Raw genomic sequence first — 14923 nt, 5'->3', positions numbered from 1 at the left:
GCTAGGTGCTGGTCGCACGTGGGACGGACCGGTGGGGCGCAACTGGTGTCTCTGGAGCCTCCCGACCTCAAGAGCCGCAACTGCCTGGGAGTAGACATGGTGGAGTACAGGACCAGCTAGTGCCACTAGTGCTGATGCAAAGTGTGCTTGGTTGCTCGCTTGGTGCTGGTCGCACGTGGGATGGACCGGTGGGGCGCAACTGGTGTCTCTGGAGCCTCCCGACCACAAGAGCCGCAACTGCCTGGGAGGAGACATGGTGGAGTACAGGACCAGCTAGTGCCACTAGTGCTGATGCAAGAGTGTGTTGGTTGCTCGCTAGGTGCTGGTCGCACGTGGGATGGACTGGTGGTGTGCAGCTGGTGTCTCAGGAGCCTCCCGACCACAAGAGCCGCAACTGCCTGGGAGGAGACATGGTGGATTACAGGACCAGCTAGTGCCACTAGTGCTGATGCAAGAGTGTGCTTGGTTGCTCACTAGTTGCTGGTCGCACGTTGGACGGACCGTTGGGGCGCAGCTGGTGTCTCTGGAGCCTCCCGACCTCAAGAGCCGCAACTGCCTGGGAGGAGACATGGTGGAGTACAGGACCAGCTAGTGCCACTAGTGCTGATGCAAGAATGTGCTTGGTTGCTCGCTAGGTGCTGGTCGCACGTGGGACGGACCGGTGGGGAGCAACTGGTGTCTCTGGAGCCTCCCGACCACAACAGCCGCAACTGCCTGGGAGGAGATATGGTGGAGTACATGACCAGCTAGTGCCACTAGTGCTGATGCAAGAATGTGCTTGGTTGCTCGCTAGGTGCTGGTCGCACGTGGGACGGACCGGTGGGGCGCAACTGGTGTCTCTGGAGCCTCCCGACCTCAAGAGCCGCAACTGTCTGGGAGTAGACATGGTGGAGTACAGGACCAGCTAGTGCCACTAGTGCTGATGCAAAGTGTGCTTGGTTGCTCGCTTGGTGCTGGTCGCACGTGGGATGGACCGGTGGGGCGCAGCTGGTGTCTAGAGCCGTCCGACCACAAGAGCCGCAACTGCCTGGGAGGAGACATGGTGGAGTACAGGACCAGCTAGTGCCACTAGTGCTGATGCAAGAGTGTGTTGGTTGCTCGCTAGGTGGTGGTCGCACGTGGGATGGACTGGTGGTGTGCAGCTGGTGTCTCAGGAGCCTCCCGACCACAAGAGCCGCAACTGCCTGGGAGGAGACATGGTGGATTACAGGACCAGCTAGTGCCACTAGTGCTGATGCAAGAGTGTGCTTGGTTGCTCACTAGTTGCTGGTCGCACGTGGGACGGACCGTTGGGGCGCAGCTGGTGTCTCTGGAGCCTCCCGACCTCAAGAGCCGCAACTGCCTGGGAGGAGACATGGTGGAGTACAGGACCAGCTAGTGCCACTAGTGCTGATGCAAGAATGTGCTTGGTTGCTCGCTAGGTGCTGGTCGCACGTGGGACGGACCGGTGGGGCGCAACTGGTGTCTCTGGAGCCTCCCGACCTCAAGAGCCGCAACTGCCTGGGAGTAGACATGTTGGAGTACAGGACCAGCTAGTGCCACTAGTGCTGATGCAAAGTGTGCTTGGTTGCTCGCTTGGTGCTGGTCGCACGTGGGATGGACCGGTGGGGCGCAACTGGTGTCTCTGGAGCCTCCCGACCACAAGAGCCGCAACTGCCTGGGAGGAGACATGGTGGAGTACAGGACCAGCTAGTGCCACTAGTGCTGATGCAAGAGTGTGTTGGTTGCTCGCTAGGTGCTGGTCGCACGTGGGACGGACCGGTGGGGCGCAACTGGTGTCTCTGGAGGCTCCCGACCACAAGAGCCGCAACTGCCTGGGAGTAGACATGGTGGAGTACAGGACCAGCTAGTGCCACTAGTGCTGATGCAAGAGTGTGCTTGGTTGCTCGCTAGGTGCTGGTCGCACGTGGGACGGACCGGTGGGGCGCAGCTGGTGTCTCTGGAGCCTCCCGACCTCAAGAGCCACAACTGCCTGGGAGGAGACATGGTGGAGTACAGGACCAGCTAGTGCCACTAGTGCTGATGCAAGTGTGTGCTTGGTTGCTCGCTAGGTGCTGGTCGCACGTGGGACGGACCGGTGGGGCGCAGCTGGTGTCTCTGGAGCCTCCCGACCACAAGAGCCGCAACTGCCTGGGAGGAGACATGGTGGAGTACAGGACCAGCTAGTGCCACTAGTGCTGATGCAAGTGTGTGCTTGTTGCTCGCTAGGTGCTGGTCGCACGTGGGACGCACCGGTGGGGCGCAGCTGGTGTCTCTGGAGCCTCCCGACCACAAGAGCCGCAACTGCCTGGGAGGAGACATGGTGGAGTACAGGACCAGCTAGTGCCACTAGTGCTGATGCAAGTGTGTGCTTGTTGCTCGCTAGGTGCTGGTCGCACGTGGGACGCACCGGTGGGGCGCAGCTGGTGTCTCTGGAGCCGCCCGACCACAAGAGCCGCAACTGCCTGGGCGGGGAGGGCCGAGCCCTGCACGAGCTGCTGCACACGCTCGGCATATTCCACGAGCAGTCCAGGGCCGACCGCGACACCTACGTGCGGGTCCACGAGGAGAACATCCGCAAAGGTACGAGCCACTGCCTGCCTGTGCTCCCAGCGCTAGTGATGTGATGCCCCAAATCAAACAGATTAACCTTTCGATTAGAATACCAATCATAATACATAGAGCTTTACCTATAATTGTGCTTTTTGAGGAGTAACATCTTATTTCTTTGTGTACGGCATTCGGTAGAAGTAATTTTGTAAATGTGTCGAAATTCTCATTGAACAGAAATGTGTTTCAACCACAATGCGACCATCTGTGGTGGATGGTGCAAACAAAATGTAACAAAGCCAAAGGCAAACTTTATAGTATTGACTGTTGTATGATTTTTAACAAGATGGACAGTATTTTAATAAAGTTTATCGGAAATCATGTCCAAACCTGAGGTTTAGTTTTTGACGTGACGTCTAATAAATTATGAACGCCGGCTGCACGCACGAAAACGTGTCCCGTTGCGCACATTGTCCCGTTTCGCTGTGTCCCGTTGCGCTCATTTTATATTGCTCTTTGCTTACCTGGACCTCCTAGCATTGCGACCGAGTCCGTGGCGTAATTCTGTTTTCATGCATTTAAATGTAACATTTTCATTGCTCTTTGCTAACCCTTTCCTCCTAGCATTGCTGCAGAGTCCGTGGCGCAAATATATTATTTTTGACTGCATTTTGGTGTTGGGTAAGCCATTTTCCTTCACATCATCCTTGAAACACTCCCATTCGTTTCCTACTTTTCCTATCATCGTCATATCCTTAACAGAATAACACAGATTGGAAGAAGTTAAATAGCAAACAGGTGTAACAGTTATAGTTTAAATAATATCTTCGTTAAAGTAATAAACATATTTGAATTAATGAGTGCAAATAAAAGTAAATTTATCAATTAAATTGTAGATTTCATTTCACTCCTTCTTTGTATCCATACAAAATAGTGATAATTCAATAAAAACGATTCAATTTTATTCATAAAAATATGCAATCATTTAATCAATGTTTTGTTATGACGTTGTGCCGTTTCATGTTTCGGCACTCGTAAAATAGTATAATTATTTTTGTTTTCTGTACCTATTAATTATTTTATATTGAGTCTTATAATGTTTACTTGTGTTTAATTACATTTTAAACTTAGTTTAGTTTTTAAATTTAATTTTATAAATTATATTTACTTTAAATTTTGTATTATATTCCATTAAGCACACAATTCTATTTTTCGTTTGGCTTCAGTCAAAACCTTCCATTTGTTCGCCGGATGTTCTGTGCTAGCCTAAGAGTTTTTAGTAACGCCCGCCTGTCCGCCGTGTCCCGGCGTGCTGTCCACGTGATTGTCAGCAGTTGCTTGCAGTTTCTCCTCGCTTCTTCACGTGATTTCATATAAAAAATCTGTACTCTTGACCATTTTTTTTATCTGGAGCATTTTTTTTGGTACCATCCACGCAACCTGGTGGCAGTTCGGTAAGCTTCCGATGCTCCATTGTTTTAGAATTACTTACCCGCTTCGTCCGTTGTTCTCAGCATTCGCCAAGATGGCTCCAGTCAGTGATGGTGGTTGATTAATGTACTTTTTCGCACCATAGTTTTTTTTTTGGTAGACATCTCACGTAGAAGTGGTGTTTTTATTTGGTTTTAAAAGATGACGTGAAGTTCAGTGTAAATTTTCTTCAGCCTCCGATTTCGGAGGTTAATGTTTTGGATCCTCTTCAAGTTCTTTACGTTTTGGGTTATTCTTTAACCTACCTTCTAACATTATGAATTGAATCTACGTCCTGTCGGCCCGGGAAGCACGGTTCTGCGCCGGCTGCTGTACAAGTTTTCGTCTTGAACCTGTCACGGATATTTTCTCATCTTCAGCTAAGTCCGTTCCTTTTTTTAAATGAATTTTTTTTATTGCTTGTCGTCCAAACGTTTCGTCACCTAACGCTTACAAATGAAAAAGACTTTCGTCGCCTAATGTTGGGCAAAAGATTTTAATTACCTAATGTTTCCAAAAAAGGACTTTAATTACTTAAATGAAGTATTTTTGTAATATGTTTTGTTTTGTTCCTGAAGAAGTTTTTAATCTACATTTAAAGTTATAGACTCAATTAGTAAAATCCTAATTATGGATATAACATGATATTTAAATTTATTATAAAAACTAAATAACTAATATAAAGTAATTTTTAACATTATTAGCCTGTAATTTGGGTGCACCCTAGGTTTACTATTGATAACAAACATTCCATTTTAATGATAATTTTATGACTTATGTTTACCTCTTCAGATGAGTCATTGTTTTTTTTTTTGTTTAGCTTTAAATGTATTTTCTAACTAAATATATCACCACTAATAGATGAAGATACGTATGTAGTTATCATTTATTAAGCAAAGTTCCTCTGGACTTACGTTATTATAATTGATGAGGCGTATTCTGTTGTGAAGATGGTTTACCCTGACACGTTTCCAGTCAAGCATTCTACTTACATAAACAAATAATTTTATAATATCAATATTTATTTCATTATAATTTGGTAGCAGTAACAAGTCAAATCAAAATCAACTAATAATAAAAAACAACCAGTTGTCACAACGTTGTCACGTTAAACCATCGTCCGTATACCGACTTTACAGACAACCAATTTTTTATGAAGTCTTTAACATTTGTATCGGAGCTGTTTCATTATTTAGTTTTAAAATTAGGTCTTATAATCAAACGATTCAATTTTGGACATAGTTGCCCTGGTAGATGATTCGAGCATCGGGTGCGGAAACTACATGTGATTCGTGTCAAGAAATGTAGTTGAAAACACTATATTGGGGACTTTGGCATCTCCTCAGGCTGAGTCTGATGGGTTGGTTTTACAATCGCTTATCCTACTTAGATACGAACTACTTAGAACATTATCTAAAATCAATATAAAATATAAAAGATTAAATGACAATAGTAACAGTAACAACACTCCTAACAATCGTAGGAGCTAAACAACTTTTCGGTTACACGAACCTATTATTTGATAAATCTTTACACCTAAACCCTAACCGATGACAGTGAATAAAATGGTGCATGATCAAATATACAATTTAAAATTACTTAGTTTTCCAGCAACATTTGATTACAATTGAAATTCAATCACAATGTCATTTAAAATTCTTAAAGAAATTTTTCATGTTACTTAACTGGGGAAACGTGCAAATAGATCTTACAACAAAAAAATTCAAATTTTTTTATCCACAACATTTTTGCGATGCCTTCCAGTCCTGTTCATTTTGACGCAAAAACCAATTTATTGTGTATGAGTTCAAAATTGAAGCTTCAATATCATGTCTCCAGCAGATTAAAAAAATAAATTGGTAGTGATGTCTGTATCTAAGATGGCGGCTGTGATATCAGAATCCACGATGGCCACCGAAGTCAAGGTCATAGGTATGTAAGGTCAGGGGTCAAGGTCAGAGGTAATGGTCAGAGGTCAAGGTCAAAGGTTTAGTGTAATATCATCCAAGCTGGCGGGCGTGACATCTCAATCAAGGCACCTCGCACGGCTACCAGCTGCAGTCCAATATATACTACTCACAATTTGCATGTATTTATTACGCTCGGTAATTTTTTTTAAGAATCTTAAATTAAATTTTGTGTCCGAAATATATATTATAAGTTTATTTGCAACACGAGAAATAATCATTTGCTCGTTACCGGGGTTAGATGTTACACATCTCTGGCGTATACTTAAAGGTTCGATCACATTTTTTTTAACAAGATTTCTGGATGGATCTTGTTAAGAGAAGTTTATATTTCATAAATTTTATATGTGGTTACATTCTTCAGTTTTGCTTTAATTGCAAATTTTTGAGAATGGAAACCATTAAAATGGTTATGGCAGGACACATAGGTTTCAAGCATGAGAGATGATTTGCTTGCGGGGTCTGACTGCTGAGGTATAACTTGCACAAAATACAGTAACAAATACGTGTAGCCCTTAGCGGAATTACAACATTCAGAGACATTTTTATTTAATGATATAATTTTAGTGGAAGAAGTTTTACTTTGTTTTCCGAATATTTTTTTTGTAAAAAAATTGAAGTGCCTCTATAGTAAATATATTTTAGTATAAATCTATAAATTAGGGTTAATAAAATTATGTTAACTTCAATTCAATCTCTTGGATCCACAAAGAACCCACTCTTTTAAATATTTGTAACATTGTGTTATAACAGGCAATCATAAAATACTGTTATAAGCCTTACGTTTCATACAAAATATTACATTTTTGGAAGGCCAACAGGTTATTATGGAACTCAAACAGCTACGCCAGTTCTACAAAATAAATTACAAAGTGATGGCTTCTATTACAAGTGTACATCTGACTTTATGGGAATTTCTAACTGTAATATATTTTCACTATTTGCAGGTTACAAGAAGAATTTCAAGAAGCAGAGCCTAGAAAATACCACCTATGCTTTTGAATATGATTATAACAGCATCATGCATTATGGGAAGTATTTCTTTAGGTAAGCTGTACTTTGAATTAATTATAAATATAATGGTAAGTATTATGATTAAGGACTTATTCTCAATAATACATTTAAAATTCACTTTGAAAAGTATGTAGGTAATTTCAACATTTTTTTTTTCAAATTTTGAGAGATAATTTTTGTTGAAAAATGTTTTCTGACTATCGATTAATTGTTCAAAAGTAAAAATTTCCATCTGGTATTAAAAATATAAAAGAAAGTAGTTTAAATACGTAATAATTTTACTAAAATTTTCGTTCAGTATTTTACCACTTACAATTTTACAAATTATTTTAATATTTGTTCACACAATTTTTGGAATTACTTTTGTGAATAAGCATTATCAATTAAATTAAAACGTGGTAAATAACAGAAACCAAAAAGATTTTTAGAGTTCTTTAAGCTATTTGGCAAACCCCAAGAAATTTGAGATAGTTGCAGAAAGCTGACTAGGCTAGTGATGTCCACTCACTTAAACCATGAGCTGTAGGCTGGTCTCACAGCCAAGTTGGTTATTTCATGTTCTTGTCATCTCTTTTGGTTAAGGGATCTTTCCATAAATTTGGCTTGCCCCAGGCGGAGAGGCTTATGAAGGGTCGCTTCTAGGGGAGGAATATGGGAGCGGTCCCCGTAGGATCGCTACAACTAGGGACATGAATGAGAGGAAGAATTAATAGTAATAAAAACTTTGTATTTCTATTCGGTCTTCATTCCCTCAGATTGTTCTTGGGTGGGGATCTCTGAAGTGGAATTTCTTTCCTAGCCTAAGTTAAATCTAAAGTGTGCGGGGAGGGTCCGTGTTAGGTAAGGACCTCAGCGGGTCTCAAACTTAAAGCCTATACACTCTACTCATGCTGGGTTTAAACCATGCGGGAAGACGTCATGTGCATCATGTACTACTGTGGTTTATTGGCCAATCATGGAAGCGATTGGCGCCATTGCTGATGCCCCATTGGTCGCCCTAGCCTAAAGCTAACCAATGTGACCCAGGTAAAACCTGCATAGACATATGGAAAACCCTGGGCCGGGTCATGCGGAGATCAATTAAAGCAAGCAGACATCTACTGGACAAGGGGAAGAAGTTCCGGTTAGGAAGATTTGGGAGGGGCAGAGAAATCAAACATGCTGGGGTTGGGAATGTGGGCTTTTCGGTCTGCGTTTAAATTTGTTGTGCAATCACGGGTGTGGTACCTTGGTGGGGGGGGGGGGGCGGTCTACACTTGTCAGTCCAGCCCAACTGCCTTTAACAAAGATGGATGCTAGTGCAAATATCCCCGTCCCCTAGCGCCGAAGCCGCTGCTAGGTTCTGGCCATATGCACAGCGGCAGAAGGCGGCAAGGCGGGTGGACCCACTGGTTTGCTTGCACAGAGTGCACTCGGCGGTGGGCGGACGAGCTCCAACTGCGGGTAGTAGTCCAGGAGTGACCCCCAGTTTTGTTTTATTTTCTAGTTTGCTAGTCGTTTTAGTTTGAATTGCTACGTAATCAGGGCCGGATTTAGAGGTCTGGAGGTCTCGGGGCAACAGAGGAGCGGTAGGCCCCCTGGCCCCAAATTATTTTCCAAATAAAATGAACAATGTTTTTCAGTCGAGTTTTCCAATAAATAATTTATTGTGAAATAAAGTAAATTCTCTTAGTATTTAAAAAAAACATACATAAATATAATCGGAGACAAGAATTATATGAAATTAAATTTTAGTGTTAATGAATATTTGTGTTCATATTTAACAATAATATAATCATTTATGTACAAAGTACTGTGGGTAAAGGTAAAACAGCGAAAAAAGAATATCAAAGGATTTGTGGGGGCCCTCCGTTTGTGGAGGCCCCGGGGCTTTCGCCCCGGTTGCCCTCCCCTAGATCCGGCCCTGTACGTGATCACGTGGCTTGACTACCGCGAGCACGAGTGCAACTCCGGAGGGGGTGATCCGCTTCATTCCACCCCCAGAATGGTAAGTGGGAAATTCAATGCCCTTTAGCCTATAGTGGGCTCTCTATTTAACTTCTGTCATAACTTCTCGATTCTTGCTGCTTCGCACTTTAATTCCTACTCTTGACCACTGGACCTACTTTTTCTTTTGGTTCCAGTGGGGTCCGAGAGATGGTGCGAGAGTGCAGGGTTTTCTCCGGCTCAAGCCCATTCCGGAATTCCACTAAATTTACGCCTTTCCCTCTGGAATGGGTTCTACGAGTCTCCCGCTTCTAGTCACCGCCAGTGAACAGTAAAGGATCAGATACTGTTATATCAAATAATATATAGTCCCGCACTGGGAGGGCTAACAAATGTTTCAACTTTAATGAAATTATTTATGTTTGTTCGTTTGTAAAAACTTGATTATGTCAAAGGTGAATGTTAAAAGTACCTATATTCCAGGTAAAAGTAACTATCCATTTGTAATCTATACACTTTGATGGCCGGGGCCCCACTAATTCTGATCAGTGTAATTTTGTAATTTCTGAAACTATCAAAAGAAAATAATGGAAACCATAATTAACAATAAAAAGGGTAAGCTTTAAGCAAACTTCTTTTTTATTTATTACTTCAAATACGATCCACTGACTACTTCTTATTGTGAGAAGTAAGTTACTTTTTTTTTAATGTTTCTCCCTTGTGTACCTCTGATTATACTATAGTAGGTTTCGCCCACTTAAAGCAGCTTTCAGGGCTTTTATAACAAAATTAATATAAAGCTTTCTTTACCTACTCAAGGGCAGTAACATTTAAAGCACAGATATCAGGTATATTATCTAATATTATATTAGTTGATTCTTAGTTGTGCTTAGTATTACTTAAACAAAATTCCCAAAATTTTTACCCATGACCTCTTTTCCCACAGGCAGCCAATGTACAAAATCCAAAACTAAGTAAATGTGGCACAGCCGGTAACCAGATGTGAGCTCCAAAATAATCATTACAAACTTACATTTAAATTTATCTTGCCAAAACCGATTTAGTGTTGCTTGTGTGAACTTAATTAAAATGAAATAGGTATGTGTTAAAAAATTATTTTTTTTTAAATCGTTTACCACATGAAACGAAAAGGAGGAAGTAAGGGTAGAATGTGTCCTCGAACACACACTAAAACAGATATAGACGTGTCCAGACCACAGATGTTTGACGTGTCCAGACCACAGATGTTTGACATGTCCAGACCACAGATGTTTGACGTGTCCAGACCACAGATGTTTGACGTGTCCAGACCACAGATGTTTGACGTGTCCAGACCACAGATGTTTGACGTGTCCCGACCAAAGATGTTTGACGTGTCCCGACCACAGATTTTTGACGTGTCCAGACCACAGATGTTTGACGTATCCAGACCACAGATGTTTGACGTGTCCAGACCACAGATGTTTGACGTGTCCAGACCACAGATGCTCGATGTATCCCGACTACAGATGCTCGATGTATCCCGACCACAAATGTTTGACGTGTCCAGACCACAGATGTTGACGTGTCCAGACCACAGATGTTTGACGTGTCCAGACCACAGATGTTTGACGTGTCCAGACCACAGATGTTTGACGTGTCCAGACCACAGATGTTTGACGTGTCCAGACCACAGATGCTCGATGTATCCCGACCACAGATGCTCGATGTATCCAGACCACAGATGTTTGACGTGTCCAGACCACAGATGTTTGACGTGTCCCGACCACAGATGTTTGACGTGTCCAGACCATGGATGTTTGACGTGTCCAGACCACAGATGTTTGACGTGTCCAGACCACAGATGTTTGACGTGTCCCGACCACAGATGTTTGACGAGTCCAGACCTCAGATGTTTGACGTGTCCCGACCACAGATTTTTGACGTGTCCAGACCACAGATGTTTGACGTGTCCCGACCACAGATTCTCGATGTATCCCGACCACAGATGCTCGATGTATCCAGACCACAGATGTTTGACGAGTCCAGTCCACAGATGTTTGACGTGTCCCGACCACAGATGTTTGACGTGTCCAGACCACAGATGTTTGACGTGTCCAGACCACTGATGTTTGACGTGTCCAGACCACAGATGTTTGACGTGTCCAGACCTCAGATGTTTGACGTGTCCCGACCACAGATGTTTGACGTGTCCAGACCACAGATGTTTGACGTGTCCAGACCACTGATGTTTGACGTGTCCAGACCACAGATGATTGACGTGTCCAGACCACAGATGTTTGACGTGTCCCGACCACAGATGTTTGACGTGTCCAGACCACAGATGTTTGACGTGTCCAGACCACAGATGTTTGACGTGTCCCGACCACAGATGTTTGACGTGTCCAGACCACAGATGTTTGACGAGTCCAGTCCACAGATGTTTGATGTGTCCAGACCACAGATGTTTGACGTGTCCAGACCACTGATGTTTGACGTGTCCAGACCACAGATGTTTGACGTGTCCAGCCCTTAGATGTTTGACGTGTCCCGACCACAGATGTTAGACGTGTCCAGACCACAGATGTTTGACGTGTCCCGACCACAGATTCTTGATGTATCCCGACCACAGATGCTCGATGTATCCAGACCACAGATGTTTGACGAGTCCAGTCCACAGATGTTTGACGTGTCCCGACCACAGATGTTTGACGTGTCCAGACCACTGATGTTTGACGTGTCCAGACCACAGATGTTTGACGTGTCCAGACCTCAGATGTTTGACGTGTCCCGACCACAGATGTTTGACGTGTCCAGACCACCGATGTTTGACGTGTCCAGACCACAGATTCTCGATGTATCCCGACCACAGATGCTCGATGTATCCAGACCACAGATGTTTGACGAGTCCAGTCCACAGATGTTTGACGTGTCCCGACCACAGATGTTTGACGTGTCCAGACCACAGATGTTTGACGTGTCCAGACCACTGATGTTTGACGTGTCCAGACCACAGATGTTTGACGTGTCCAGACCTCAGATGTTTGACGTGTCCCGACCACAGATGTTTGACGTGTCCAGACCACAGATGTTTGACGTGTCCAGACCACTGATGTTTGACGTGTCCAGACCACAGATGATTGACGTGTCCAGACCTCAGATGTTTGACGTGTCCCGACCACAGATGTTTGACGTGTCCAGACCACTGATGTTTGACGTGTCCAGACCACAGATGTTTGACGTGTCCAGACCACAGATGTTTGACGTGTCCAGACCTCAGATTTTTGACGTGTCCCGACCACAGATGTTTGACGTGTCCAGACCACAGATGTTTGACGTGTCCAGACCACTGATGTTTGACGTGTCCAGACCACAGATGTTTGACGTGTCCAGACCTCAGATGTTTGACGTGTCCCGACCACAGATGTTTGACGTGTCCAGACCACAGATGTTTGACGTGTCCAGACCACTGATGTTTGACGTGTCCAGACCACAGATGATTGACGTGTTCAGACCACAGATGTTTGACGTGTCCCGACCACAGATGTTTGACGTGTCCAGACCACAGATGTTTGACGTGTCCAGACCACAGATGTTTGACGTGTCCCGACCACAGATGTTTGACGTGTCCAGACCACAGATGTTTGACGAGTCCAGTCCACAGATGTTTGACGTGTCCAGACCACAGATGCTCGATTTATCCCGACCACAGATGTTTGACGTGTCCAGACCACAGATGTTGACGTGTCCAGACCACAGATGTTTGACGTGTCCAGACCACAGATGTTTGACGTGTCCAGACCACAGATGTTTGACATGTCCAGACCACAGATGTTCGATGTGTCCAGACCACAGATGCTCGATGTATCCCGACCACAGATGCTCGATGTATCCAGACCACAGATGTTTGACGTGTCCAGACCACAGATGTTTGACGTGTCCAGACCACTGATGTTTGACGTGTCCAGACCACAGATGTTTGACGTGTCCAGACCTCAGATGTTTGACGTGTCCCGACCACAGATGTTTGACGTGTCCAGACCACAGATGTTTGACGTGTCCCGACCACAGATTCTCGATGTATCCCGACCACAGATGCTCGATGTATCCAGACCACAGATGTTTGACGAGTCCAGTCCACAGATGTTTGACGTGTCCAGACCTCAGATGTTTGACGTGTCCCGACCACAGATGTTTGACGTGTCCAGACCACAGATGTTTGACGTGTCCCGACCACAGATTCTCGATGTATCCCGACCACAGATGCTCGATGTATCCAGACCACAGATGTTTGAAGAGTCCAGTCCACAGATGTTTGACGTGTCCCGACCGTAGTCGGACGAGACAGGTGCTGACTGCCTGACTGCTTGTGTGTCCCCGCGGCGCAGCAAGAAGCGAGGCAAGCCCACCTTGACGGCGCGGCTGGGCAGCAACACCCGGCTGGGGCAGAGGCGGGCGCTCAGCAAGACGGACTGCCTCAAGGTGAACCACCTCTACAACTGCCTCGCGACCAGGCGCTACTACGTCCTCTGCAACGTGCTCGGCATATGAGCTCCCGGGACGTCCCAGCAGCAGCCGTCACACACCGCCTCTTTTGTACACCTCTCGGCAATAAAACTAACATTTAGTCACACATGTGCTTTACATTACGACCTTCATCCTTCCAAACAGCATCCTCTAGTTGGCCTTGCATTGTAATTATATATTTTTTTTAATTTTTAATGTGCTCATGCAATTTAAAACGTAATTTAAAACGGTTTTGTATTAAAATCGCAAACAACATCGCAACACGTAAGGAGATCAGTGGAGCTACTCCGGTGGAAGTGTCTTGGTATCGAATATTGTAGCGACAGCGGACTCCATCAATTGTCCGATCTGGGAACCTTGACTACTGTGTGGAATAGACATAAGCCACCTTGGATTCATTTTTTTCCCCGTTCAAATACTAAATAACAACTTGCAGTGCAAATATTTTATTTTTGTATCTAGTCAAGGTGGATCGAAAGACCTGGCATTGAATGCTTATTCGTTTGGACTTGTTTCTAGGTTACATGCTGATGCACGCACTGTTCTCTCTGCTGCTCAGATTAACTTTCCTCGCGAAGATTTTTATTTCGTTTGAAAATACAATATATTGAAAGAGGGATGTAGAGGGAAAAATCGTGAACAGTACAGGTAATTGAGGGGAACATATAGAAATTCAAGCCAATTTTCTGGTTCGCCCGCTGTTGTGCAGGAATTATTGTATGCGAGGATCGAAATTTCGGTACATGGAAGGGACATTGGGATAAATTATCGTACTTAGTATGTGTGCTAGGAATAAAATATGGAACGCCTCTTCCTAGCCACCTACACATCCCCTCCCCACCCTCCCATCAGCCCAAGATCGCCTGCATCATTTATCAGCTGTCTATGGGCATGGTGTATGATGTCATAGCCGCCATTTTGATATCATTGTTTGCTGCCAGGCAGTTCTAGTGTTGACTTCAGACATCGACCATCTTGGCTGACATCACAGATGGTTTTAAGTTCTGCTGTTGAGAATTGCTTGTGGCTGTTTTATATTATATATACACACACACACAAGTTGCCCGGGCTGAACACACAGTGATATATTTTCGTGAGTTAAAACAAAATGGATAGCGCTATATGAAAGTGTGGTGGATATAGAGAAATTACACACAATTGCTGTCTACGACCTATGATTTTCTGTTTACCAATGGCGATCGGTTGAATGGTTTAGAAGTTGATGCGTTTCAGCGCCATCTAGCGGCGAGTTACAAAAAAAGGGAGATAGCATAAAAACCTTCTCCATGGAAAAAGCACTTCGATGTGCCAACTTTCATGATTATCGGTCAAACGGTGTCGGAGTTTATCAATCCCATATATACCATCATCCATTTTTATACATATACCAGAACAACACATACCTACCCGGAGTCTCTTCTTTCCACTTGAATGCTTCACAATTCATACATTTTTCATCCATTCTCCCTATGAGAACTAATCGATGTTCCAACAATGGGTCATAATCAAAA

At 44.2% G+C, this 14923-nt stretch overlaps 1 protein-coding gene across 1 annotated transcript in view; it reads left to right on the top strand.

The window, feature by feature from the left end:
* The window catches only part of LOC134541039 (mucin-4-like), a 68902-nt gene extending 55384 nt beyond the window's left edge, over window positions 1–13518 (top strand). The window contains exons 6-8 of the mRNA XM_063384177.1: window positions 2366–2562; window positions 6914–7013; window positions 13274–13518. Coding sequence (XP_063240247.1) covers window positions 2366–2562; window positions 6914–7013; window positions 13274–13436 — 460 coding nt within the window. The 3' untranslated portion in view covers window positions 13437–13518. The remainder of the gene's footprint in view (window positions 1–2365; window positions 2563–6913; window positions 7014–13273) is intronic.
* Window positions 13519–14923: the final 1405 nt, after the last annotated feature.

The sequence above is a fragment of the Bacillus rossius genome, chromosome 18 (genome assembly GCF_032445375.1).
Source record: "Bacillus rossius redtenbacheri isolate Brsri chromosome 18, Brsri_v3, whole genome shotgun sequence".
Classification (NCBI taxonomy): Eukaryota; Metazoa; Arthropoda; class Insecta; order Phasmatodea; family Bacillidae; genus Bacillus; species Bacillus rossius.
The sequence above is the reverse complement of the archived record's forward strand: the minus strand, read 5'-3'. Positions and strand labels throughout refer to the sequence as shown.